Here is a 27,840-nt window from a genome sequence, read left to right on the forward strand (position 1 = left end):
GGGAGGGAGGGAGGGAGGGAGGGAGGGAGGGAGAGAGGGAGGGAGGGGGGGGAGGGACAGACAGACAGATAGACATACAGGCAGACAGATACAGACAGACAGAGAATGTATTTAATGCATACTCTATGTGAGTTAAAACAGGAACGGTTGTACAAAAAAACATTATTGAATTGCAAGTATTTGATCGTATCAGGACAATAAACAAGTAGATTATACATTTAAACAACAACAAGAATGATGATACTCTTACTAATTTTCAAAACAAATTAAAAGTAACGTGTGTATCGGTAAGTCAATCCCAACGCTAAATGACTGAACAGATGAACTCGTGCACAAGGAAAATGCTCTTTTACAGTTCAGCCTATCGGATCTAGATTGAATTGAAAATAATTTTCGTCACATTTGCTGTGTTCAAACGACGAAAAATATTTTTGTAATTAAAATTGCTCGAATGATTTGCATATGTTTGATAATGCCTTTAAAATTAATTTCATTTTATCTGAAGGTAACAGACTTGTTCCTTAAATGGCCTTTACAGTTTTAAGTTAACTGTGTAAGTCTGGATATGTTGAAACGGACAGTACCAGTGATTTCTTGCACAATAATTGATTACGTTACCGTTTTTTACATTCTATACAAAAAAGTTTCAACTCATAGTCTCTGTACAAAACACACTTGTAAAGAACATATAGATATAAATGTATAGAAGAATTTTAGAATATACAAATTACATGACAATTGAGCGTCGCGAGGTTTGACACCAGTAGCATGATTTGAAGAGGACCTCTTGACAGTATAACACACCAAATATTCAACCCGAAAACCGCGTGGTTTCAAACAAGATTTTGGGATGTTTCCCTCTAAAATATGGTGTGTTTTTAATGAAACACTATCCCTGTTGGTTGAGCCCTATTAATTCATATGTAAGAAGCTTTTCGTGTAATTTCGATTTGTCATATATCATACTGAGATTAAACGGGCATACTAATTAAAAAAACATTCTAAACACGGGATAATTTGTCATTATCATTTAATGAAAATAATTTAAAAGAAGCTGCTCTTCACTTCCAGTAGTTGCATCTTTTACCTTTACTCTCAGCTCTGTTTCTCCAAACATGAAGGTTATCTCGTGTTCCTGATCTTCCAGCGGAATGTCATCGCGGTTCTTAAAGGTTAATACGCCCAACAACTCGCAGCCCTTATCAGTGGTGTATTTTGGTTCGTTTGTAAGTGATCTGTATATCGGAATACCTGACGTGCTATAAAGAGGACACGTTTTATGTGTCACCTTATGATCTACAGGTATCTCATCGTTGGCTTTGACAAATACTCTGAAAACACCGCCTGCTTTCCATTCTCCGTTGACAAGAACTTTCTTTTTCTTTGCGTGTACGCGACTGTTGAAGTTTTGGTAAACTGATATACCGTATGTATATGCCACGACTCGAGATGCTACCAATTTAGGATTGTGTCCAAATATCACAGCTCCTTTGAGAACTGCTAGACCGGCTTCCTCCGGAACAACTAAACGCATTCCGGGTATGTCTGTTTTTATTCTTTTTTGGATATATTTGCATTCGGCAAATCCGCCGACCAATAAAATTGTTTTTACGTTACAAATGTTCGGTTGCTCCAAAAGGCCTTTAATATGGGATATCAGCTTGGTTGTTGGAACGTCAAACCAGGATTGCAAATCAGAGGCTGGTATAATAATTTTGTCTGTTTGTTCTTTCTTTTTTAGAAAAGAGAATTTAGACCTTGAGGCGTCTAAGAGTGCTTGAGGTCTTTGAAAAATTATGGGCGCATTCATTTCTAATCTTTTCTTCACTTCAAAATTCTGCATGAGACCGAAGAATTCTAACAGGTGTGTCTGCCTAAATTTGGAAAATATTTCTTTTCCAAACGTGTTTTCTAAGAAATCAATGAAGTTTGCGTCCACAATTGTTCCACCCCATGGACCACCCGTCGCTTTGTAAAACACACGGATGGTTTTATTTGGTAATATTTCTTGGACCGAAATATCCGCAGTGCCGCCTGTAAAAACAATAATAATGTAAATTTAAATGTATAATTTATTTTGCATGTAATACAACACTATTGCATTTCATATGTATGATTAAAAATGGTATGTTAAACATGGAATACTCATTTAAACATCGGTTTATGTATGTTTTTGTACAAAATAACAGTGATCAATATATTTATCTTATAACTACGAAAACTACTATAACACACCTCCTAAGTCAACTACCATGTATTTACTCCCAAGCTGTTCTATTCGTGCGCTGCTTTCTTGACTGGCTGACATGTACCATATGGGAGCTACTTCTGGTTCTAATACAAGCTTCAATCTATTACCGTTTATCCCGGCCTATCATTCACAATGGTAGATTTAAGTTTAAGTTAATATGTGTTAACATTCACAAAAGAAATGCAATAAAGCTTATACGTAATAAAATTAAAAATGAAAGGAACACATGAAGTTTATATGATACGAAATAAACTACGGAGGAAATACAAAGTATATGTGAAAAAATCTACTTTTTAGGTGATCAAAAAAGTAAAACTGACTCCGAATATGAAACTACAATTAATGATAAAAAACTGTCATTGTTAACACCTCTATTGCAGCCTCCCGCATAAACTGTTTTGCATTGTTATCCCAAATAGCAGGAACAGTTATCACATATTGAACACCAAGTCCTGAAATTCCCTTCAATTCCATCTGCTCTAAAAGATGTTCGTTTAGATATCGTATCGACATGCTAAAAATTGGCATTGCTAAATACTCATCTCCGCGAATGTCAGTGATCTTTGTTTCTCGTGTCAGCGTCTGCAAAATTCAATTAGATTTATCAAGTGTTCAATAACTCTTCCAACACATAAACATAAAACAACTTTCATGGTATACATGATAACCATAGCAAGTTTCCGCATAGTATTAAATTCATCATTACATAAGACTCTATCACATTTCAAACTTGAATTAGATATATATTGAGAAGGATAAATGTTAACTCTAAGATCCTTATAAAGAGCACATATCATGACCAAATGGTATTGTTCCTATAAAACATATATAAAAAATACATTTATTTATATTTATATTTATTTCATTAATACCGCAATTTACCAAAAAATTTGCATGAAAAAATGCAAATTTGTCCATATCAAATACTTATATGTGTTGATATTAACACTGATATCTTAAAACAGTTATTGTTTGTTTTATCGACCGCATCGGTGCGCATTCGTTATAAAGGCTCTTACACGAAAGTAATAAATTGCAAAATATCACATTTAAAGGATAGCCGCCGAGCACTCCGATCGAGCACAATGTTTCATTTACTTCATGTCTTTTTTTTTTCAAATGATTTCGTGAGATTCGCGGTCGTTTTGCATTTGTCTGTTACACAAGTATGAAATGCATTAGATCGGCTAGATAAGTGATAAGTAACTGCAGTTAGCGCTCTACTGTAATAAGGTCTGACATTACATCATTGATCTTCCGAAGGAGAGATCAACTATTGTTTGCTCTGTGTTCTGTAGGTATTCGCCAAGTCGTGTGCTAAGAAGTCAAACTTTCTCGAAAATCAATGACAGCAATGTCGGCGAGACATATGAGGCATAAAGTGTAGTGAATTTTCTAGTTATCTTCTCCCGCACTGTTTTGCATTTATTCCACGTGATGAGCGGATAGTGTGGTTTTTCAAGCACAAACATGACTAGAAGTTCATCAATGCGAGGCTGCCTGGATGGATCTTTGCGACCTTCCAAACGATGGCCGGTTCCAGGTTGTTGTGATTTTTTAAAGATGGGTTAGGTCACTTTCACTTTTTCAGTTTCTCTAGTATAAATACGGTTCCACAATGAACACCCATACAACGTCTTTGAAAGGAAGATACGTTTGTAAATCTTCCTCGCAGAGTTTGGGTTTAAGCCAGATCTCCACTAGTCTTTATAAATTGAACCACTTATCAATTCCTTTCCTAATGCAGGCTGGGCGTCGAGGTAATTGTTGCGGGTGCCGCATCCACGTTCGCGACAGTAAATGCGGACAGATCGTGTCGCGACAGTAAATGCGGACAGATCGTGTTTTTACGAATCGTAGTTTGTTATGTTTTTATTGCATCTGCGTGTCCTCTGTGCGTTGCATTATAAGCTTTTCAAACTGTTTATATATAACGGGTATAAATAGATGTGGCTCTATAACTGTGTATGTCCTTGATTCGCTTCCCTATTATTTTACGCAGAGTAACTGTCAGGCATGCTTTAAACAAGCATGTATTATTTCTTGGTCCAATTTCTTCTTTAAACAGTCTCACAATTCGCAATGACGGATAGCATGTTTATGATGTTCGTAAGTCGTATTTTCGCTTAAAGCACTGTTATCATTTTGGTTATGCTTTCACCATTCTTAAGTGCTCGTTTTCTACCCAAATTATTGTTTCCCCATCAATTGTGACTGCTTTTTTGCAGATAATCTATAACCGATTGTTTGTGAAAACAGTCAAAATCGTCTTATGGAGAAAATGAATAGAGCCCTTTGAACTGCGAGTTCCACCAGTTCAACACTCCGTATTTGGTTCAATTCCTTTTTCATTAATATATATATTGCACAGTCTTGCTTATTTCTTATACATGTTGCACACAAGTCACTCCATGTCTGAATGATAAACGCATCTTGCTTCAGTTCACGAATGCTAAATAAGCTGATAATTCGGCGGGGTTTGACCAACGCTTTGTCACTCGCGGTTATTGATGAAGCGTGAATACTAAACTAATACAGATGGAACATTGCCGATATACTTTCAATGTAGCTTCTGGCATGAATGATACAGTTTATTATTGTTTGCGATATGCTTCCGTCGAGTAGTATATGGTCTAAGCGTGTAGGGCTTACCACCCGATATGACTCTGGTTATATTGTTCAATAAGCTTTAGGTTAACTGAGTTACGCTGTTGGGTACAGAGGTATTACAATTATACCATTGGGTATGGGGTGAGCTTCTTTCATGTTTAATCTGGCGGCTGAATATGAGGGTGGTCGATCGAATCCGACATTTATTTCCGATCTATCGAAATGCTTCTCGGAGAAACGGGTGGTATTTTTTTGTAATTCCATTTTTTTTTATTTCCCTCGTATACATGATATATTTTGCATTAAACAGATTATTTTTTTAAATACACAAACAGAAAATATCCGTTTAAACTATTTTTCCGATTCTCGTTATGGTACACAGCATCTAAAAAGAATATGGTTGATGTAGGTAAAATATGTTTAAAACAGTCTCACAAAAAAACAAAAACAAATGTTGCTTTTAGCATGTTTACATATGTTACAAAGTATATTTAAAACAGCAGTTGTTGTTGTTTTTTTGGAGGGAGGGGGGGATTGGTATACTAATTGGGCATAAAAGGCGCCCAGCAAGTATTAAATATATGTAGTTTATGTTGTGTGGTTGCGATTAATTCTTCAAATTTAATTCTATTAGTAAAAAATCATCTATTTGTTGTTGTTTTTTTCTTGTCTGCATTTAAAGATAAAATATTTAGCCAATAATACTACAGAGTTTATAATGTATGCATTGTTGGAATCAGTTATGGTCAAATTGCAGAATGATACAATTGCAAAATTTAGTTCGATGTTTTCCAACCTTTCCAACTCGTTGTAAATAAAGTTGTTTATATCCATCTAAAACTTTTGAATGAAATGACAATCTCAAAATACGTGGGTATTGATTTCTGAGTGCATATAACAAAAATCACATAATGTTGACGGAACAAGATTGCATTTATGGAGGTATGTATAGTTTGGTAAAATGTGCATGAGATATTTATATTGGAATTTGGGTGTCAATAGTTAAGGTAATATACTGTCCTGTACAACAGACATATGGTAATATACTGCCCTGTTCAACAGCCAAATGGTAATATACTGCCCTGTACAACAGACACATGGTAGTATACTGCCCTTTACAACAGACACATGGTAATATACTGCCCAGTACAACAGCCATTAGGCGTTTTCTTTATTTTAATCGTCATTTAATAAAGCCAGTTCTTGTATTACGTTATATTAGTTAGAATGTGCTCTTACATTTGATGCTTTAACAAATGTTATTTGTTATACATGTTTATTTTTGTTAAGCGCCTTTGAACGCACAATACTGTATGAAAAGGACGCTATATAAATGAGGTATTATTATTCTTATTATAGTTAATTTGATTGGTTTGCTGAAGATGTTTGTTTTATTAATATCTTGATAATTAAGCGTGTCTATCGAATAATCAAATTGTTTGAACTCTTCAGGTTTATGTTTTAGTATAAGTGATTTATAAACTAGATTACAGACTTTTGCATGTTCTGTTATTTTGTTAAGCATGTATTGCGGTGTGTTATAAATTATATCGTTCTCTATAAGATTATTTTCCCATTCAACGGGTATGCTTTTTACAATGTAATGGTATTTTATAAAGTCTGCTTTATTTATTTCATAAAGATTTATTATATCTTGAAAACTGTAAAATTCTCTCTTCCTAAAATCATATATATGTTCAATATATTGAATACCCTTTTCGAACCATGTTTTGATGAAGAAAGTTTAACTTTTGATTTTAATAAATGAATTATTCCAGAGAATTTGATTCTGTATTGGCATTTCGTCATTTTTCAAGGTGGCACTGAGTCATCCAAACAGAACGTTTTTTAAGAATTTTCGGATTTTATGTTTGGGCCTTTTACTTCTTTTTCATAATAAGTTGATTTTAAAATCAATATTCCGCAATACTTATTTAGCAAATTGATATATATTCTAATCAGTTTTGAGTCTGGTTGAAATCGTTTTACCCAACTGGATTTGAAAGATTTTAAGAATATGTCAATATCTAACATTTTTAAACCACCATCGGCGTAATCTTTTATGATTCGCTTTCTTGCAATTTTGTCTGGTTTTTCGTCCCATAGAAATTTAAAACATAGCCATTTTATCTTTGAAATGATGTCTTTAGATAGTTTTGGTAAAACTGTAAATGAATATACAAGTTTGGGTATTGCGAAAAATTAAAAACTGTAATTTTTCCGATTAACTATAGTTTCCAACGTTTCCATTTATTAAAAAAAGTTTCAAAAGCATGCATTTTTTCAGACATTTAAAGACATTATTTCTACCGGTTCGTTGCCTATTCTATCCCTAAAGTTGAGGCATGGTTAGAGTTCCATATGAATTGTTTGTGTTTACAATACTCAATTGGGCTATTTTTAAGTGCCCCTAGTTTAAGGATTTTACATTTATGCCTATTTAAACTAAGTCCGGATATAACTGCAAATTCTTCTATGATTTTAATTAATGTTTCAAACGATATGTTCGCGAACCGTCTATTTTAAAAGAAGCGTAATCAGCAAAAAGTGCCTGTGTTAGTTCTACATTATTAATTAGTATTCCTTCAATTTGTGTGTTAAGCTCTATCGACATCAATTCAATCCAGATAATAACAGGTAATGTGATAAAGGACATCCTTGACTGAACCCTTTTTGTATACACAAAAATCCTAAAAATGCACATTGTTTGTAACGCATGAGAATGCATCTTTATAAAATAACATAACCCACAGTAAAGTGTATTCACTGAAACCGAAATGGCGGAGGAATTTAAACAAAAGTTTCGGATAAGTGGTAACGTTGAGAAACATATCCGTCCCACGTGCCATATGGCTTCATCAGGCATCAACATTTCAAATACTGCTCTCGAAATTGCCCTAACCCCATTCGTCTCCTCAATCCCTTCACTGCGCGACACCTTGGCAGAAGTGTCAACTTAAAAATAAAACTTGTTTCACTTTTGTTAATATAATTAAATGTAGATAGACATCATGTCAGATTCTTTCTGGAAAAAACAAACGCTTTATCAAAATGTTCATTTTGTATATAAATATATATATTCACACATATGGCCAGTAATGGGGTCTCTGATTTAGAAATAGGTTATAGGGTTCCCACAGTAAGTACATGTATCTCCATACCCTTTTTTATCCGATTTAAACACGAATTAAGGTATATAGGGGCACCTAATATATAATAATAATTATAAATGACGTATATATATATATATATATATATATATATATATATACGTCATTTATTTAACGTCTTATACAAGGAAATATATAGCGAAATTAATTGCGGGGTATATACAATTTCAATTTAAGACCTGATTGTGATTTTCGATATAAGACCTTATTGTGCAATTTGATTGCACTACCTCCCCTATCCCCACCCCCCCCACACACACATAGTAATTAAAGGTGTCTAAAACGCGATGTTGTATACAGACCCCGTTTTTTTATATTGAACCCGTAAGTATAGTCTGAAAACTACCAAAACCGCGTAACTGGCACTTTGTTTAAGTATACATATATATATGTGTATATATATATATATATATATATATATATATATATATATATATATATATATATATATATATATATATATATATATATATCTGAAACTATGTACGGGGTCTTCATTTAGAAAGTCATATAGTTCGATATTTAATGGTGTTGTTCCACAGAGAATGGATTTAGTACGTGAATTCTTAAATACACGTGAATATATGCTAAACGGATAACTTAAATAATATTATCAAGATTAATTTTGAAGGCTAACATTTTTTTAAATAAAATATAAGATTTACAATTGAAGGACAGCATATCAGTGTTAAATTAATTATTTAAATCCATTTTATGAAACCAGTATCCTGTCTGCATTTTCCTTCCTTGCTCATATGGTCTGCGTTTTCTCGCATATAATATGTTAAAAGAAGACAAACGCAGACGCAAAGAAATCAGAGAAACTAAGCAAAAAAACTAACATTAATTTTCGCAAATAATTTATAAATTTGTGTGCTTTTAATCGCTTAAGTTTTTGAGTGTTTGAACTAAATCTGCATCTCTTTGTGATGATGAATATTACACGAAAAATGTATGATTTGTAAATACCACCGATTCTCCGAGAAGCGTTTTGATAGCTCGGTTATAAATATCTGATTCGCTCGCCCACCGTCATTTACAGCCGCTAGGGTATCTTTAACAGAGGCTAACCCCATACCATGGTGTCATGATAATACCACCGAACTGTCCGAACCGCGTTACTCCGTTAACCTAAGGCCTTTTGAAAAATATAACCCAAGTCGTTTCGGTTGGGCTGACGGTGTTGCAGAACGTGAATGGAATCCCCATGGTTCTCGGCCCTTCGTTTGCAACCAAAAGTTAAAACGTTTGTGTAAATGAAGTAGCGTACGCATCGCGTTTTTAGGCCCGCTGAGACGACCTTTCTTTGTAATCTTGCATTGAAGTCACTCATAACCAGGATATAGGTTTTTCCTGAGTAAACTGCAATGTCAGGAAGTTGGTAGACTGTGTTTTTGCGGTTGTGGACTTTCTGATTCGCAATCGGGATTTAGACTTGCATAATTTAATGGACGTGGATCCGATATAGCGGCGTATTTATGCTATCATTTCCGTGCAAATATCTTCTACTTCTATCCAGTCACAGTTATCTTTATGCTACATGAATACCACGCCTCTTTGCCAACGATACGGATATGCGAAAAAACATTTGCGTGCTCGGTAGTGTGTTTTTTTCGCTACATTTGCAACAACAATGTCGTCTACGCCTTATTTGTCCCTATCTAGACCGATCCCTTAAATGACGTAAACGTTAAAATGCTTAGTAGTGGTTATGCTGAAGCATCCGAAACGCAAAAGTTGTTCCAACAAACCACCTAAGTCTATGGCTTCATCGGATGCGTAATGTAAGTGGTGTCGTTTGGGCTGTTGGTTTGAAACACGTTTTCACAGTGAGCAGCGGGCGGAGCATATCGCGTCTGCTATGGAGATTTTGTATCTTGGCGCACTTGTTCTGACGTAGAAGAAGTATCGCATGTGTCGTTCTGTGATGTATGTGCACCAAGGTAGTCCGTGAGTAATAACCCGCAACTTAATAACAATTGAGTAATGTCCTGTCTAAGAAAGACATCTCTGTATATAGTACAGAAAGTTTTACGGTTTATGTACTTACATGTCAATCCCATTATGCTAACAGCAATCCGATAAATCGACAATAAGGTCTTCTTATACCAAGTCATTTCACTTCGCACTCAATTTTATTCTTCTTTATCAATTCATGCAATTTAATTAGATAATATTAAAAACAATAATGGAGTCATGCGCAAAGACACGTTTGAGGACGGACGAAATCACTAAAGAAACGAACGCGCAATGGGATTATGTGTTTCGCATAGTTCCATTCCAGGGAATACACAACAATCCGTTTAGCAATAATGAATGTAATAGCTACTTCAAAACATTGGACACATTGACAGAATACGCTATGATAAATGCTAGTAAAATTATTACCTAATTGTTTCGGTGTAGTTTTAATGATATTTGTTGATATTAACATGTAAAAAAAACAGAGAAAAAGTAATGGCTTATACCTTTTTGTCATGAAGAGCCATTTTGAAACGTGTAAACAGTCGCCATCCTTCAGTGGATGTTTTGGTCAAAAAATTTCTTTCCGCTTCGAAACCAAACGAATCCAATTTTCCGTCGGGTGCAAGCAGAACACATGTTGAGGTCTTCAGAGAAATTAATGACTCATTCAGAAAACTTGTGTACCAGTTGTGTGTATGCACCTTACAAGGTTCATGCCAAAAAGAATATGCATATCCACTGTATGTCGTTCCGAAGTCAAACGCCGCTACGATTAAATTGTTCGTTGGCTGTAAAAAAAAAACATGATGCGTATAAAAATGCAGTTCAAGAATGCAATTCTTACAAAAACACAAAAAAATATATGTGATATACAAATACAAAAAAACAACAACAGAAAGACAAACAAGTCAGCAGGAATTCAGTTTTACATTATTACACACCTCAGATACGTCGTTATTAGGCGTCGATTTTTCACTCATCAATGCACCGTTTAGAACATCGAAACCCGACATGCTAGGTATAATTAATTTTGAGTTTTGATACTTTCTACAGAGTATAGTTTTAACATACTGGTATTTGAGCAATGCACCTGTAAGTAAAATTATGTGTGATTCTTTGAAATGTTGCATATTTTCTTCGATACAATCTGAAATGCTCTCCAGAGGCTCTTGAAACCAGCTAGCTATTATAGATGCGTCAATTATTATCTTGTCCGCCACTATACGAATGCTTGGTGAGTTCCGGAAGCCTTCAAGAAGATCTATTGATGGACGCAATTGTATTCCAGTAGTACCGTTAAATACCTTTATTTTAGTCTGGAAATTTTGTATGAGGGCATTGTAATCTGACTGATTCGTCTCTAAAATCTGTTCGAAGACGTTTTCGTTGATCTGAAGTTTTAAAAACTCCTCGCACTGTTGTCCGATGCAATTTTTTGTAAAGAAGTTAGAACATTTGGCATTCCGTGTTTTCAGTTGGCCAGTTTTCGAAGCCTCAATAACGCGAATATCAGCATGTTCTCCTGTAAATTAATTTATATGAGTAGAGGCGGATCAATGTACAATATAACGTCAATCAAATACCTATCGACGAAAACCACTTCTAAAAATCGTATTACTAAAGATCATTTTAAATATTAAATATTGTTCGGAGAAAGGAAACATGAAGTCTTTACCTTCCGTGTCAATGATAATAACAGTATTTTCTTGATTCTCCATCACCTTTTTTAACTGTTCATCGACTGTCCAATACCACTGGAATACAATTTCTTGTTCCATTGCTATAGTTAATCTCTCAGTTTCCATTCCAGCCTTCAAAGGATACGTAAAAATAGGTATACTCTTAAAATTGTTATGAAACGAAATGCACACATCCAATGGAACAACTGCACGCAATTCAAACGTTTTAAAATAAAGTTTGTACAAATACAATCAGAACATGTATTCTAATAGAACTTAAAAAAACATACAGAAGAAAACGTGTAAGTAATACACTGCAATAAATATTATTGCCCTTTAATAAACCACTAATATTTTAGGCTTAAGTGTATACCTGTGTTGCAGCCTCAGTGAAAACTATTTTGGCAGTGTCTGTGTGTACTCCAGGAATGGTTATTACGTAATGAATATCTTTTTCAGGCGCATTTATCAGCTTTTGAAGTTTTTCTTTTATATACTTTATGAGAAGTGATATGTGTGTAATGGCGGGATACTCGCCGCCATTTTCGTCAGACACAGTCATGTCTTGTGCTAATTCCTAAATAAAAAACACAAACCGAAACCGTACAATGCTTAAGACACACCTGCTAAATAAAGAAGCCATAAAGACCATTCCAAAAATTAAATTTGTATAATCATCTTCCTTGACTTTTTGAGCCATTCCTTTAAGCATGTGCCTATTACTCGCGTTAAACACAAATCATTTAACTTGTTATAATATAACTTCTTACTAAAATGTTAATATTATTTTATTAATGCTACATAATGATATTTACTAACATAACCGTTTAAGGACAAATATTTCAACCATATCAAGTCGTAGCAGTCATTGTAAACAAGACTTTGAAAAAATACAAAAGAAGCTAGCTGAGTCTAGAGTGATAGCTGTATTAGTATTTGAAAATATCTGTCTTAAATAATGGTAATAAAGTCAACACGCGTTTAAAACAATACCGCTTAACTTGCCTTAACTTGCAAATGCGTAATGCAGATTACGAAAAAGATCTGCACGTGATGCATGTGTACGATACAATGCAAAATTGATTTAAATGAAAGAAAAGAAAAGAAAAAAAAACAGCCGTTTTATTTTAAAGGAAAAGATTTAATAAGCCGAATTTCGGAGCAATTAAACGCCAGTGTACGTGATGATTCTATGCAATCGTAGTTTTCAAACAGATGTTCAAGAACATGAGTACTTTTCAGCGGGCGTCAAATTAGAAAGAAGAATTTTGTATTTTGCTGTCATGGGAAAAACGTGTTTTATTGCAAGTATACAAATTAATAATGAACTTTAAAATTAATTTTACTGTATTGCCTTCTTCAATACATTTGCGTATCTGACAATAAAGCGTTATTTACTTCATTATGTAGCATGTGGCGTTATGAAATGCACGTTTTGTTTTATCACATTAAAATATTTATAGATACAAAATATATTGATGATGTGCGAAAAGCTGTCTCTGCCTATGTGCTTTTAATGGAAAAATCTAGTTTTCCATCCGTATAAAACATTCGAGTTAAAGCTTAGCCTGTAAACTGCACACACAATTATTATATTATTATTAATAATTATTATTATATAACGTCTAACTATAAAAGTCACAAAAATGGAACAGTTGATATCACTCATAATAACGCTAAGGTAGTAACCTAATTTTGAAAAAGGTCTATTGCATGAATATATTGAAAAAAAAGTATTGTATAAGTATAAAAAAATGATGGTGTTAGTAATACTCTAAATTGTATTATGAACAAATCCCATTTTAATAATAATTAAAAACTTGAAATAAAAGATAAATTATTGTCATAACAACATGTAATGATTCCGTCAGAAACTAGTTTGTAAGCTGTATATTTGCTTCTTGAGTACTGGAAACAATATTATTGGCTTATTAAATCCAAGAACTTGAACATGTATATAGTGGGATTTCTTTTTTGAAAACATGCAAAGCCGTTACGCACTTTACAAACAAATCTTTGACTTGTTCCCAACTCATTAATAAATAAACTCTTGATAAATCCTGAAAAAGTATTTCATTACAACAAAAAGTATCAGCAGCACAGACGTTTTCGACATAATAAGAGATTTTGAATCAGCAGCATAAACAATCGTGATGGTATAATTAGTCTTGTTATGTTTGTGTATATTTGTGTTACCTACTTGCTATCATTTAAAGCGATTTTCCTTGTGTGTCTCTAATATTACTGAATATTTTAATGGTGAAGTATTGAAATCATCTATTTTTTTGAAGACATAAAGTAAAAGACAAAAAATCTTACATGATACTTTCAGAATACTTAAATAAAGGTTGATAAAAACATAAAAAATAAGCAAATTGAAAACAAAAGAAAAAATACCGTGCGTGAGCGCAGAAACTTGGTCCACGATTTTAGTAATGTCCAACCGTTGTTCTGCTTTTTCGTTTTCAACTTTACATAGTTTTCTTCTGCAGCTTGCCCGAAACTATGGCAATTTCCAATTGGGTCAAGAAGAACACTTGCGGGCTCCTTATAGGCTGAATATTTGTTTTTTAATATATCCATGTCATGAACAGCCAGTGCCCACATGAATGAACGCTGTACCCACGCATAGCCTATCTCGCAAGTACCAATCTCTAAAGCTGCTACAAACGGCGATTCACCAGCCATTTCAAACAAACCTTAAATACACAAAATAGCGTTTATGTATTTAATACAATTTTAATAATGCCCTCGTTGAAATAAGAACAAGTGATGCTTAAGATTATTTGAAAGGACTTCTAATACTAGAGACATGACCTTGCTCCAGACAAATACAAATCCTTTTAAATGAAACATCAAGTCCATGAAAGATTGTATAATTCTGTTTAGACGCTCGTCTAATATCATTATCATCCGAAGGTATGGAATCTAGTTTACAAAGTCTCCAACTTACATTAAAGATTAATATAGGTGTATATTATTTAGGTTCCATATTGGGAATGATGAATGATAAATTGATTGCTGTCTTTCGAGCGGATATTTGTTCATTGATTTGTAGCGTATGGACGTTATCATGTGCCAAATTATAAGAAACATTTTATCTACAAATGTTTTATAAACATTATAAAAAGTTTGAATGAAAGCCATTTAATTAAAGAACATTTTGAAAATTTCCAAACAGTTTGCAAATTGATAAAATCTGGAATGGTATTTTAAAGGTACCGTCAACCACGACGACGAAAAAAGAAAATACCGAATTTTTTTAAACAAGTATTAGTTTATATTGATTCAAATATCACAACTGGTATATTACATTACTGGGTACGGTATCAGGTAACTACCAGTTAACGCCAGGAGATTGATCATCATCATTACGTGGTAAACCCAAGAATGCAAATTGTGCATGCGTAGGGAATTGTTTATATTATATATATATATATATATATATATATATATATATATATATATATATATATATATATATATATATATATATATAATGATCAATCTACTTGCGTTATTTATAGTGTGCATATCGTAATGTCACCTATTTTCGCGATGTACTTTCGATTTCACATCTCGAAATTGTATTACCGAATATACTGAAAATATGAACTTTTATCAAGTAATGTAATATACCAGTCGTGATATTTCATCAATATAAACTTATAATTGTAAAAAATACGGTATTTTACAACTTTTCTTTTCTTCGTCGTCGTGCTTGACGGTACTTTAAACAAAAACGGTCCGTTCTTTCGCTTAAAGATAACCGATAAAATATTGGTGTGTGAGTAAACTTAAAATGTTGAACTTCCTAAATCAAGATTAAAATAAATAATCGAAAATCGTATGGGAAGAGAACAATTATACGTTTAATAACACATGTTATTTGTTAGCATTAATCCATAAATAAATCTAGATTGGCTCGAAAGACAAGTTAAGCGCTTTCAAAATGCAAACAAAATTCCTGGAAAATGCCAGTGATCAAGTTCGAATTTCAGTTTACACATCTTGTTTTATCGAACAAGATTCACATTGTGTACATGACCACGTATGGAACATGTCCATTAGAATAAGAGAGAGGCCTACTTAACACTCGTGAATCGTCAGACATTTCCGGGTTTAACAGGATACCATGCTACAAACTCGAAGACAGTATAAACAATTTGCGTGGTGGTTGCCTTTTGCGTTGTTTCAAGAAAATAAAATCATAAATAACATAACCACATGAACTGAAGGGAAAATCCGAAAAAAAGTTTCACACGTGGGATGGTATTAGACTTGTCATTTATCTGTGTAGGTTGTACAAATATTAACATCGTTCTGTTGATGTACGTAACTGTAACTGTAACCTAACCTTTTATGATCGGCTATCGTTCAAAAATGATATTAATTATGACTTAATGCAAAATCGCCTTCTATTATGATTAATATATTCATATTAATCCATTAAGAATATTGTAATTTATTTTTATTTGAAAAGTAAGCTTTATAATCAGATTTAATGTGCTATGGACAAAGCACTGCCTATGAATATGCGATTGTGTTTATTTCGAAATTTATATGTTCAAACCGCGCTTTTTTAAATAACGACAAAGTGACAAACAATATTGTTAAGCCCATCTATATACCCGTATATATTTGGCGATAAACAATATATGGACAATTTTTACCCGCAGGAAAAAGACATACAATGTTTTTATTAACTATTTGTCATCATGGAAAATACATTTAAATTAGGCTGAATGCAGCGGTAATAATTAGTAAAATAGCCTTTGTTTAGAATACAATTGAGTAAAAACATTTCTGCTTTGACTTTAAATAATGACACCATATACATCATTATCTAACAACACTTTTCTAAACATCGCAGGGGATACTTAATAGTTACAGATTTTTTAAGTACACTAACTGCATTTATCCGAAACATTTCAACACAAGCCATTCCGCGATACACCAAGGACATTTCACGCTAATTTGTAGTATTTTTATTTAAGCTTCTCGCATAACATAATAAAATAAAGTTTGAAACCATTGATTGATGTCAGAAGAAAACGACAGTATTTAAAATAACATTATTTAACACACATGTAAACAAAAAAAAACAGTAAAAATGTATTTGTCGTTTATTTGAAAATACAGCAATTTCATATATTTTCTTTTTATTTTACTTGTATGAAATCAATCGAATCTACAAACAGGCAATGCAATTTAAATGCTTTTCATGATAATATAAAATGTGTCAAGATAATGTCAATAATAATGTTTTTGTAACATTTTTGTTTCTGACAAAAGGAACATAATGTAGTTCAGAACATTAACTAGGATTTCCGGAGACTACTAAGGGACAGACGTTTGTTAAGATAGGCATTATTTTGTTTTAATACGATATTGTTAACTCACCTTGTGTCACCAAAACAGACAACTAAGTGTGTCCTATCGAAGCTTTATCTTATGTACCCTAGTATAAACGTAGGTAAACAACGGTTAAGGTGTTTTATTGAATGTCTCAAAAACACGTCATTAATTAAATAATATTTAAAATATATCTTATAATGCATTCCTAAAACCCCAATAAAATTAACCGCTATCGATGTAATGCTTTACAACTGAACAATATTCTCAGGACGCGAAACAAAGTACAAAGTCTTCCTACAGTTTGTGAATACCCACAACACATCCTTGCTATACTCTGTACTCCTGCTTTGCTACAAAATAACTCAAGAACTGTTCATGATGTATCCAAATGGGCTACATAATAAAACATATTTGCATATAACTTCATTTTACCAAATGGTGATTTCAAAATTTGCCTTTGAATAAGTGCGTAACGTTTACCTAAAAAACAACAGTTTATCGACACTGATTACATACGTAATTGAGTCAGAGAATCCGCACTAACTGCTCCAATCAACGTATAAATGAAAGGTAAACTTTTATGGAAGTAAACAAATGAAAGGCTTTATTATATGATTGTTTTGCATTTATAAGAAATCGGGGAAACATCACTATGAAACGAATGCCAAGTGAACTTGCTATTATTTGTACAGTTAAATTGCGCAATAATCTGTACACCAACGTTGCATAACAATCGCTAACACTTTCGGACCACAGCTAATTAAATGGATACATGGATATAACTAGTATCATTATAAACAATGGCAATCTTTCTAGAAGTTTTAAAATAGAAAGGAGTTCGGCAATATTGTCCACTATCGTCGTCCTTATTTATTGTATGTTTAAAAATTCTATCGAATTATATAAATGCTAAACAATAATTGAAGGAATATTAATCGGTGAACAAGAAATTAAGCAAACATTTTTGCGGACGATGCAACTTTTGTCAATGATGGATCAGGAACGTCCTTTGAAAAACTAGTGGAAACCATCCATAAATTTAGAAAAAATATCAGGCCAAAACCTCAAGGCAACAAAATATATTGTAATGAGGATTGGATCTCTAAAAAAACTCATGTTTTGAATATTGTACCAAACAAAATTATTTGGACATCGGATGGAGATAAATTTCTAGGAATTAATTCTAACAATTAGCTTAAACTTAATATACAAAAAAAACTTAATGCTGAAAATTAAAGAATGTGAAACTTAAAACAGTTGCAACATAGAAAACTTAACCTTAATAGGAAATGTTACTGTTATAAAAACGTTTGCATTACCAAAGTTAATATATCCATTTTCAGTTCTTCCAAATCAAACAAAGCAAGTAATAACTGGATTGATAACAACTATGATTACATTTATTTGGGATGACAAACTTAACAAAATTAAAAGAAAACGAATAGACCAACCTTATGAAAATGGAGGCCTAACACTTACAGACATTAATTATTTTTTGAACGCCATTTAATCGGGGTGGGTTAAACGATCATGGCAGATGGTTAGTCTTACTATACGAAAGTAATTTAGATGGAGCTATAATTCACGACGTAAATAAAGAAAAATTATTTTTGAAAGATTCGCTAACCGCATGGCAAAATATTAAGAACCAATATAACTGTTCAAAAGGGGGCATTTCTTTATGTAAACATGTCATATGGAATAACAAAGATATTAAAATAAATAACAAATTAATCTTTCGGGTAGGCTGGTTTTAAAGTGGTATAAAAACAATAGGACATTTATATAATTAAAACAAATACATATACGTTTAGTGAAATGCGACGCTTATATAAAATATAAATCCCCAGGAATTTTGAAATTATTGTTTACTATTGTCAGCGATTCCCAATGGATATAAAATATTATTGCATACACAAGGGGTTATCACATTAACAATGTCGGATGAAACTTTTGGTAATGTGATAGAGAATACCAAACAAATAAACAAAACACATTATAACATACAACAAAAATCACAAACTATATTTGTTTACTGTACTGAAATGAAATCGGAAAAAAACAAAATTGAACCTTAAAGAAAATAGAATCCCATTTAAGTCTTTAATTTATACAAATCTGCGCAATTTTCAATATAAGTGTTTGTCCAGAATAGTACAAACAAATAATTTTTTAACAAAATGCGGACTGAACGCGTTTAGTTTGTGTGAGTTTTGCCAATTACATATTGAAACAATTGATCATTTATTTTGGGAATGCACTCACATTCAAGAATTATGGACAAAACTGCAAAGACGTGGACATTGAACATGACGGTGACGTCCGTGTCGTAACAGTTATTTTTTATGTTTTTTTAAACCTTTTATTACTTTTGATTTTTGTTAAATGACGCTCACTTTCCAGCAATATCAGCACAAAGGTGATCAGATTTTATTTCGTATTAAAATTCGGTTTATATCTCGACTTATCTCCCTGCGAATTTCTTAGTGGGTTGTAATTAGGTCATCCCGTTAAGAAATTTTGCAGCGAACAAAGTCGAGATAAAGAGCGAATATTTATACAAAAGAAACGCTGGAAAGTTATCGGCATTTAAAAAAAAAATACAAGTTACAAAGAGTATCAAACGGCGAAAGTCACCTGCCTCGGCATGGACGTCTCCTTCTTGACTATCACGTGATTACCCCCTTGGGTAGCGACACTGCCTATAACTGCAGCTTACGCTTGTAATTTTCAACTCACAATCATAGAAATGTTGAAGATGTCTTTTCTACTAAATTCATTTGTAAATGTATGGGTGTATTTTGTACAAAAACGAATTGAAGATTCACATACTCGGAAAAATCGCTGATATCCATGCATTAAATTTTAAAAGGCTCAATTTCGCTCAACCAAGTTCAGCGTATAATACTGAATTAAGTTTTGGAAAATAAAAAGCGGCATATTAATGTTTGTAGTTCAATGTTTACCTCATATGACAACCTTTGCTCACTTGCTCTCATAGCTAATGTATATGCTACGTTTCATCTATTAGCCGTCTTGACCTATTTTTAACAGAGTTTTGCAAATATACAACATATGATTGTGACTTAGCTTCGTAAAAAGTATTTGTCGAAAACTGTGTTGATTCGACGTTTTCACAAGCTTTCATAAATTAATTTACCATCTAAAAACATAACCGTTGAAGGCTTGTGCATGTTTTGTAATCAACTCTAGTCTTAGACTAGGCTATGAACCAATTAAAACATCCTTTTCAAAGCGTTGACCCAGGCATATGGTATTTTGTATTGTCTTGTGTCGTTTATTACTCTATTATAGAAAACAGAATGTCTCTCTTGAGAATGAAGTTTAATTATTCCTATAGTCTTCTCTAGATCATGATAAGAATACAAGTTTAAGCACGTTTCAAGAGGGGAAACTGGACCCATCCAAAGTGTACAAAGCCTTTTCTTAAACAATGTAAGCAAAATAGACCTTCTACAACTCAGGACCAATTTAGAACATGGGTATCAGTACCACTGGTTTAGCAATATTTAACAATGTACATGCTGATTATACAAATATGAGACGTCTAGGCTATTAACACTGTTTATATCCATATTAGGAAAACGGTCCCGATCACTAGCGGCCATGGGTTTCAAGAACAGAACCATTTTTTCTCAGCCGATATATATCGTTACTTGTGTTTGGAGAAATTTTCACTTATTATTACTCAAATGTCAGCTCAGAGTATTCGCAAGCTGTTTCTTTAATTTCACCGATTTGCCTATTTGTGACATGCATTTTTAACATTCGAGATAGCATTGAGACAGATGTTCCGAGATAGTTTCATCAAAATCGGGAAATAATGAGTGCTACAAGAGTTCTCAAGTCACATGTATTGATTATACACCACGGGTATCCGAAAAAATAAGTTTACAACTGGCATTTTATGGCATGATTATCAAATTCTTTACAATCTGTTTGAATCTGCTTTAGTATTTACCTTTTTCGTTTGTTTGGTTAAAATTTTGTATTAAATATCACATTTTGCATCAGAAATTATATTGTATAACATTACTTAATAGAAATAATAAAATAATTGCGTTGTTGACACGCATTTGCTAAATCCGGGCCGACATTGAATGTATGCTTATCTCGATTTGCTATCTCCTGTTGTGTCGAATATAGATCTAATATAGAACATGATATACGATCGTTTTCACGTCCCGCCGATAATAGCGGTTAACAGAATAAGTTACGTATTAGCAGCTTTTTACGTGGTATAAGACGGTCATGTATTATATAATTAAAGGAGTTATGCATTATATAATGGAAGGAACAAAACACTAAGGTGTTTATGACATAGTTCTTGCTTTGAAAGTAAGTAGTAGTCAGCGCTTATACCATTTAAAGGCGCCATAACCGCGTATCGCCTTGTATTAATAAACGAGTTCAGTTTTTGTATAAGTTGGCGATTACTTGATTAGCCTAATAACGTATAATTTACCTACTTGGACAATTAACTACAATTCCCTTACATCCCTCCTTGGCCTATATAGCAAACAAACAAAAACTCTGTTTTGGTCCTTGCCGCTAAGACTCGCTTACCGGCTGGTATTAGCCGCTGGGAGTCGCATACCGGCTGACCGTTTATGATTATACCATAACAATCATCATTAAACCGTCAAAAATACATCACGTACATGTACTACAATCTTTCTTCAGTCATCATACAGTGACATTCTATGTAAATTTAGTTCAATACATATATCAATAATTCAATTCCATATATAATTTCCATAATATGAAATATTAAAAAAATGCTATAAAAATAACATGTATACCGTGCGCGTTCTCAAGGCTGAATGACAAAAAATGACCACTGTTCAACCATGCACGTATATCCTCGTGTTTCTAAAGCGCCCCAAGCGGCATATTCAAACTGAAGCGAAAGAAATTTTCGACTTATTCAATAAATTTCAAACGTCGAAAACTATATTATTCTTTGAATGGAACAACGTGTCAGATATATTTTGCGAAATGCTTTTAAACGAATAAAAAACCACATTTTAACAAAACCTATCGATAAATCCTAAACGCCTTTTCCTTGCAAAAGCTTATTTCATATTTGCAACGTCATGTCATCGTAATTCGATTGATATGTAAAAGAATTTTAAGATAATGCAGTTAAAAAGCTATCTTAAATATGATTGTTTGTGTACGATAAAACATATAATTAGTGATAAGCTTACATGGAAAACTACTTTCTCTATCATATAATTGATATTGTAACAGGAATCCATTTTAAAGACTAATACATTGTATTGATACGCTAAGCGATAGTGTGACTACAAAGATTACATAATATTTAAATTTCGTATTGTATTTTCTATAAACTTAATATAGTCATTTTCACTGCAATATATTTATGAAAATAATTATTTAATGTCTACGTATTTATAGTCAAGGCAAAATAAAACCGAGTACTTACAATTGAGCCCTTGAGTATAATCAGCTTTGAAGAGGACAAATTAGATGTACATTTCAAACCCTGGTAGGACGAAAATAATCTTGATACGTTCGGTCATATGATGTCCTTGCGGTAACGTTATCTCTCACACTCGTGCAACCCAGGTGAAATTATTACACGGCATTGTGGTTTGCTATCGCACATCCACCTTGTTATAAATGAGTAAACATGCTATCTTTGATGTACAATTAACACGATTACATGTAATCTTTAGCTAACATAGACAATTTTAAACTTGCCCAATGTTCTTAGAGAAAGTGTCACTTATTAGCAGTTTTGTCCATAATTCTTGAATGTGATTGCATTCCAAAATTAAATGATCAATTGTTTCAATATTTAATTGGCAAAACTCACACAAACTGAACGCGTTCAGTCCGCATTTTGTTAAACAATTATTTTTTGTACTATTCTGGACAAACACTTATATTGAAAATTGCGCAGATTGGTATCACTTAATGACTTAAATGGGATTCTATTTTCTTTAAGATTCAATTTTGTTTTTGTTTTCCCATTTCATTTCAGTACAGTAAACAAATGTAGTTTGTGATTTTTAGCTCCACTGCGTCGTACGTGCGTGCGTGCGTCCGTGCGTGCGTTAACTTTTTCTTTAAACATCTTCTTCTCCTTAACTCCAAGTCCAATTCTGATAAAACTTCTCACAAATGTTCCTGGGGTGAACCTCTTTCAAATTTGTTCAAATTATGCCCCTGGGGTCAAATTTGACCCTGCCCCGGGGGTCACAAAATTGAACATTTGCTTATATAAGGCCTATTTTGTGAAAACTTTACAAATCTTCTTGTCCATAACCATTGGGCCTAGGGCTATCAAATTTGGTATATAGAGACATCTAATAGTCCTCTACCAAATTTGTTCAAATTATGCCCCTGGGGTCAAATTTGACCCTTCCCCGGGGGTCACAAAATTGAACATATGCTTATATAGGGTCTATTTTGTGAACACTTTACAAATCTTCTCGTCCATAACCATTGGGCCTAGGGCTTCCAAATTTGGTATGTATTGGCATCTCCCAAGTTTGTTCAAATTATGCCCCTGGGGTCAAGTTTGACCCTGCCCCGAGGGTCACAAAATTGAACATAGGCTTATATAAGGCCTTTTTGTGAAAATCTTCTTGTCCATAACCATATGGAATAGGGCTACCAAATTTGGTATGAAGTGACATCTAATAGTCCTCTACCGAGTTTGTTCAAATTAAGCCCCTGGGATCAAATTTGACCGTTTCCCAGGGGTCACAAAATTGAACATAATCTACCGAAGGTGTGTTGTAACCGTTTTTTTCTTTTTGTTAGTTTCTTTAGGTTCGTTATTAGTATGGAAAGTATACGTACTTGAAGCGGCGGCATTTTTCCCGCAATTACGTAAAATAGTCTTAACCCTTATTCTCCTCACGGTGTAAGTAATTTTTAACATTCGTCTTGTTGAACAAATTTGGTAGAGGACTATTAGATGTCTCTATATACCAAATTTGATAGCCCTAGGGACAACTGGGTTGTGTGGGGTGGAAACGCTAAAAGATGGACATCGTTAGCGATAGCTGCGTCTATGAGACCAAGTGTCTCGTGGGATGAGTGAGAGTCCAGAATTATAAGCTGGGGCCTTGCTGGACCACAGTGTTTAAGAAAATGGCCCCGAAACCAGATCTCGCCCAACGTATCCTCCATCCAAGCTCGTTCCTGGAATGTGTAAACGCTGCCGGGAACTCCGGCCTCAGTATTGTAAGATAGCAAACTTTTGTAAGTTTTGCCCTTAACAATAACCAGAGGGGGGATCTCGCCACCAGCAGCGTTTACACAGGCCAGGACAGAGACATTTTCCCGGTTATTCCCAACCCTTCCGGGAATATTTTTCGCACCGGACGGCCCAAGCACCCTAGCCGGCTTGTGCAGCAGTGGAACGCTGGTTTCATCTATGTTCCAGATGCGAACAGGCTTGTCCTGTAAACAAAGAGACTCGAGCAGCCTAGCAAGATCGTTAAAATAATTGTTTGTGACAGTTTCATTTAACATCCTTGCTCTGCACGTCGATAAAGCCCGTGGTGTCCTTAGGCTTACGTCTGGGTGCCTCTTCAAAAATCCCGCAATCCAATCCTTGCCAGGCACGCCATTTCTAAATGGGGACTTAATTCCGAGCTTGCGGACGATTCTACCAATCTTCACTAGCAACATTCGTCTGGTTATTCCAAATCTCTGCAACAATAATAATATATGATGTATATGATGAATATCACCGCATTATATCAATAAATCGATCGTTTAATTTGTTAATACATGTGGGTGCTTTTTGCTACTGTAATAGGCACAGTGCTTTAATGTCCGCTTCTTGGAATCGAGACCACATTTTGCGTTGCGTATGTTTGGTTTTAACAACGGCCAATAAGCGCAACAGGACGTTGGAAATGTTAATTTTCAAAATCTTCATTGATTATTATTTAAACTTACCAACATTTTAAAAACATAATGTGTATTGAACATGACGCATGAATGACAAAAAATGTTTCAACAGGTTAGTGTACATAGAAACAGCTACACACCATGTTCGCTGCCCGTTTAGTTTTTTCAACTAGCTCCACCTCAACTTCGGCTGGTATGACTGTTGGTCGCCCAGCTTGTGCCAATTCGTCGACCTTGCCGCTGATCCGGTTTTGGATGGTCATGACTGGGACACCGAATTTGCTAGAAGCTTTCCGGTACGACATCTCCTGTCTTACCGCACCCACAGCATCGAGGATATCCTTTTGAGAATACCTTTTGGGCATTGTGGACTGTAAATGACAAAAACAAACAAAACTCATACTTGGAAATTTGTTGATTATTTTACAGAAAATACGGAAGCTCTATTAAAGAGTGTTGGCTCTAATCTCGTCCACTTGGTCAAGCAAGTCACAGTCCTGCAAAACATTTTAAACACCTTTTTTCATTCCAAAAATTTTAATAGATATATCGACCTTTTTATCAATATTGTTTTCGTATAAAGGCGTACGAAATTACCCGCACATAACTTTTACTGGTAAAAATTAATGCGGGTAATCTCGTACACTTTTATTTTACATATTACTAAAACAATAATACGATTTTAACATATATATTGAGCTTAAAAAGAAAGAAAAAATATTTCATAAAATTATTTTTAACACACAACCTCGCACACAATTCATAACAACAAAGATAATCTTATTATCGTTGGAGTTGTCGTTTCTGAGCGCTTGCTGATGATGCGGGAGAAAGCGTGAATTTTAAAATTTCGCGCCAAATACGTATGCAACCAATCGGATTTAGACAGTTACGTCATCGGCAATCGATTTCACGAAGCGCACATTTAAACAAGCGATAATAGGACTATTATCGATATGGCGTAATTCAGTGTTGTGTAACCAAACTAAGAAGATATAAACAATACATTAATAGTGTACGAAATTAGACGCCCGTACGGAATTAGCCGCATCGACAATATTTTAATTTGAACACTAAAGAATTCACTGTAAAATGAGTAGAATAAGATGCGTTTAAGGGAAAATACAGTGATTAAGAACAGTAACTGTTCATAGTCTTCTCTTTTAATTACCTTCCTTTTTTCATTTCCATATATTTTACTCTCTACAGCATAACTCAAACACTATATAACTAATTGATCCTTGAATTATAAATAGATGACAGGTGCCATGTTTTACAAATATTATTCTACTCTCTAAAACAAATGTTGTCATACAAGCAAACACATATCGTGAGATGGTACTACTGTGACAAGCTCTTGTTCATAATTATAGAGCCTAGGGCTACTAAATTTGGTATGTACGGGGTAGTGATATCTAAAAGGCCTCTACCAAATGTGTTCAAATTATTCCCCTGGGCTCAAATTTGACCCTGCCCTGGGGGTCACAAAGCTGAACTTATGCTTATATAAAGCCACTTTTGTGCGAACTTCTTCCTGTCCATAACCATTGGGCCTAGGGCTACCAAATTTGCTATGTAGTGACATCTTATAGTTCTCTACCAAGTTTGTTCAAATTATGCCCCTGTTGCCAAATTTATCCCTTGAAGGCTCCCATTAAAAAGTTGTTCAAGATAATTTTATTCGTTAAAGAACATGGCCACAGGAAGTCGTTGAACTTTGCATGTTTATGCGTTTTTGCTATTATTCATAATGTGATGAATAAACTATTTTCTTCTCAAACTAAAAGTTTATCAAAAGACACTTGGAATAACTTTTAAATTATAAGAGATAAATGCATACATGTTAAGCGTTAAAGGTAGACCAACATGTTAACTATCCATAAATGTTAACCCTTAACCCTTAATAATATTGTAAAGGACTATTTATAAATTGGCTGGGTGGGGTAGAAATCATTGTGATTAAAGGAGAAATTGCTCATCATGAGCAATTTCTCCTTTTTGAAACCGGAAGTCCTGTTTTTAAAACGAAAACAAACTCTTCAGAAGGAGTTACGGTCTATTGGAAGGTCGAGAATGGCATTTGGTATCATCCCATATCTACAAAGAAATTAAATTTATAAGCTTTTTTTGCCGTGAATATGATAACCCATCAGTTCAAAAGCACGATCGAACACATTTCTGCATATGCGCGGACCAGTCTAAGACGTTGTTTACATAATTAGTTCCAAGGTCACAACAACAACAACAAACCTACATGCATGCATGGGAATCACAGCGATTTTTTTTTGTCCAATTGGGAAAAGTACCCGTACCGGTTCAATTGGGAAAAATTGAGTCTTGAAAACCTGAAAATTGGGAAAAATCGAGTCGTGAAACCCTCAAATTGGGAAATTGTTGTATATGATTTTATGCTCTCAAATACTTTAAAATTGATTCTAAGTGTTTTCAAGCTGTCAATATTATATTTACCTAGGTTCAAACCATAGAGCTGCACAGGGAAACTAACAAAATGTTGCATTTTCCAAAAAAAAAATCAAAAAAATTTGGGAATTCTTTGGCCAGCAATTGGGAAATTCGTAGTTTTTTCGTAATTGGGAAAGTGCCGTTTACCGGTACTTTATAAAGAAGGTAAAAAATCGCTGAATCAAGTCTTTTTGCTTCGGTTTGTAGACATTATCTTTTCTTTTTGAAGCATGGGAGATGTTTATCAATAAAAAATCTATCAATACATTTAAGCAGATGCGCAACTATTTATTTTATTTTTTGGAAATCAATGTTTATACAGACCATCAGAAATTGGGTCACGAAGCTGTGGGAAAAAATGTCGATTTTGTTGTTTTCTTCTGATTTTCTTGTAAACATGAGATAATACCCTGTCAATTGGTGCCAT

The 27,840-nt window shown here is 33.8% G+C and overlaps 2 protein-coding genes across 2 annotated transcripts; both read right to left on the bottom strand.

The window, feature by feature from the left end:
- Positions 1–55: 55 nt before the first annotated feature.
- On the bottom strand, positions 56–22,647 carry LOC127873796 (heat shock 70 kDa protein 12A-like). Its single transcript, XM_052417792.1, has 10 exons — positions 22,504–22,647; positions 21,857–21,954; positions 14,073–14,374; positions 12,049–12,252; positions 11,672–11,807; positions 10,938–11,518; positions 10,500–10,784; positions 2,621–2,833; positions 2,236–2,371; positions 56–2,034 (listed from the first exon to the last, which is right to left on the bottom strand). Exons 3-10 carry the CDS (start codon positions 14,361–14,363, stop codon positions 1,031–1,033), a joined length of 2,850 nt encoding a protein of 949 aa, XP_052273752.1. The 5' UTR covers positions 14,364–14,374; positions 21,857–21,954; positions 22,504–22,647; the 3' UTR covers positions 56–1,030.
- Positions 21,516–27,840, bottom strand: LOC127872578 (tigger transposable element-derived protein 2-like). Its single transcript, XM_052415905.1, has 4 exons — positions 27,823–27,840; positions 25,091–25,321; positions 24,021–24,746; positions 21,516–21,563 (listed from the first exon to the last, which is right to left on the bottom strand). Exons 1-4 carry the CDS (start codon positions 27,838–27,840, stop codon positions 21,516–21,518), a joined length of 1,023 nt encoding a protein of 340 aa, XP_052271865.1.

This window comes from Dreissena polymorpha, chromosome 3, assembly GCF_020536995.1.
Source record: "Dreissena polymorpha isolate Duluth1 chromosome 3, UMN_Dpol_1.0, whole genome shotgun sequence".
Taxonomy (NCBI): Eukaryota; Metazoa; Mollusca; class Bivalvia; order Myida; family Dreissenidae; genus Dreissena; species Dreissena polymorpha.

Coding starts and splice junctions, on each gene's coding strand:
- LOC127872578 (XM_052415905.1), bottom strand. Junction 24,747..25,090: donor CTAAACGGGCAGCGAACATG/GTGTGTAGCTGT, acceptor TTATTGTTGCAG/AGATTTGGAATAACCAGACG. Junction 21,564..24,020: donor CCCTAGGGCTATCAAATTTG/GTATATAGAGAC, acceptor TTTGCTATATAG/GCCAAGGAGGGATGTAAGGG.
- LOC127873796 (XM_052417792.1), bottom strand. CDS start 14,363: ATGGCTGGTGAATCGCCGTTTGTAGCAGCTTTAGAGATTGGTACTTGC. Junction 12,253..14,072: donor AGTTTCTGCGCTCACGCACG/GTATTTTTTCTT, acceptor TTTTTTATTTAG/GAATTAGCACAAGACATGAC. Junction 2,372..2,620: donor TGCGGGAGGCTGCAATAGAG/GTGTTAACAATG, acceptor TGTGAATGATAG/GCCGGGATAAACGGTAATAG.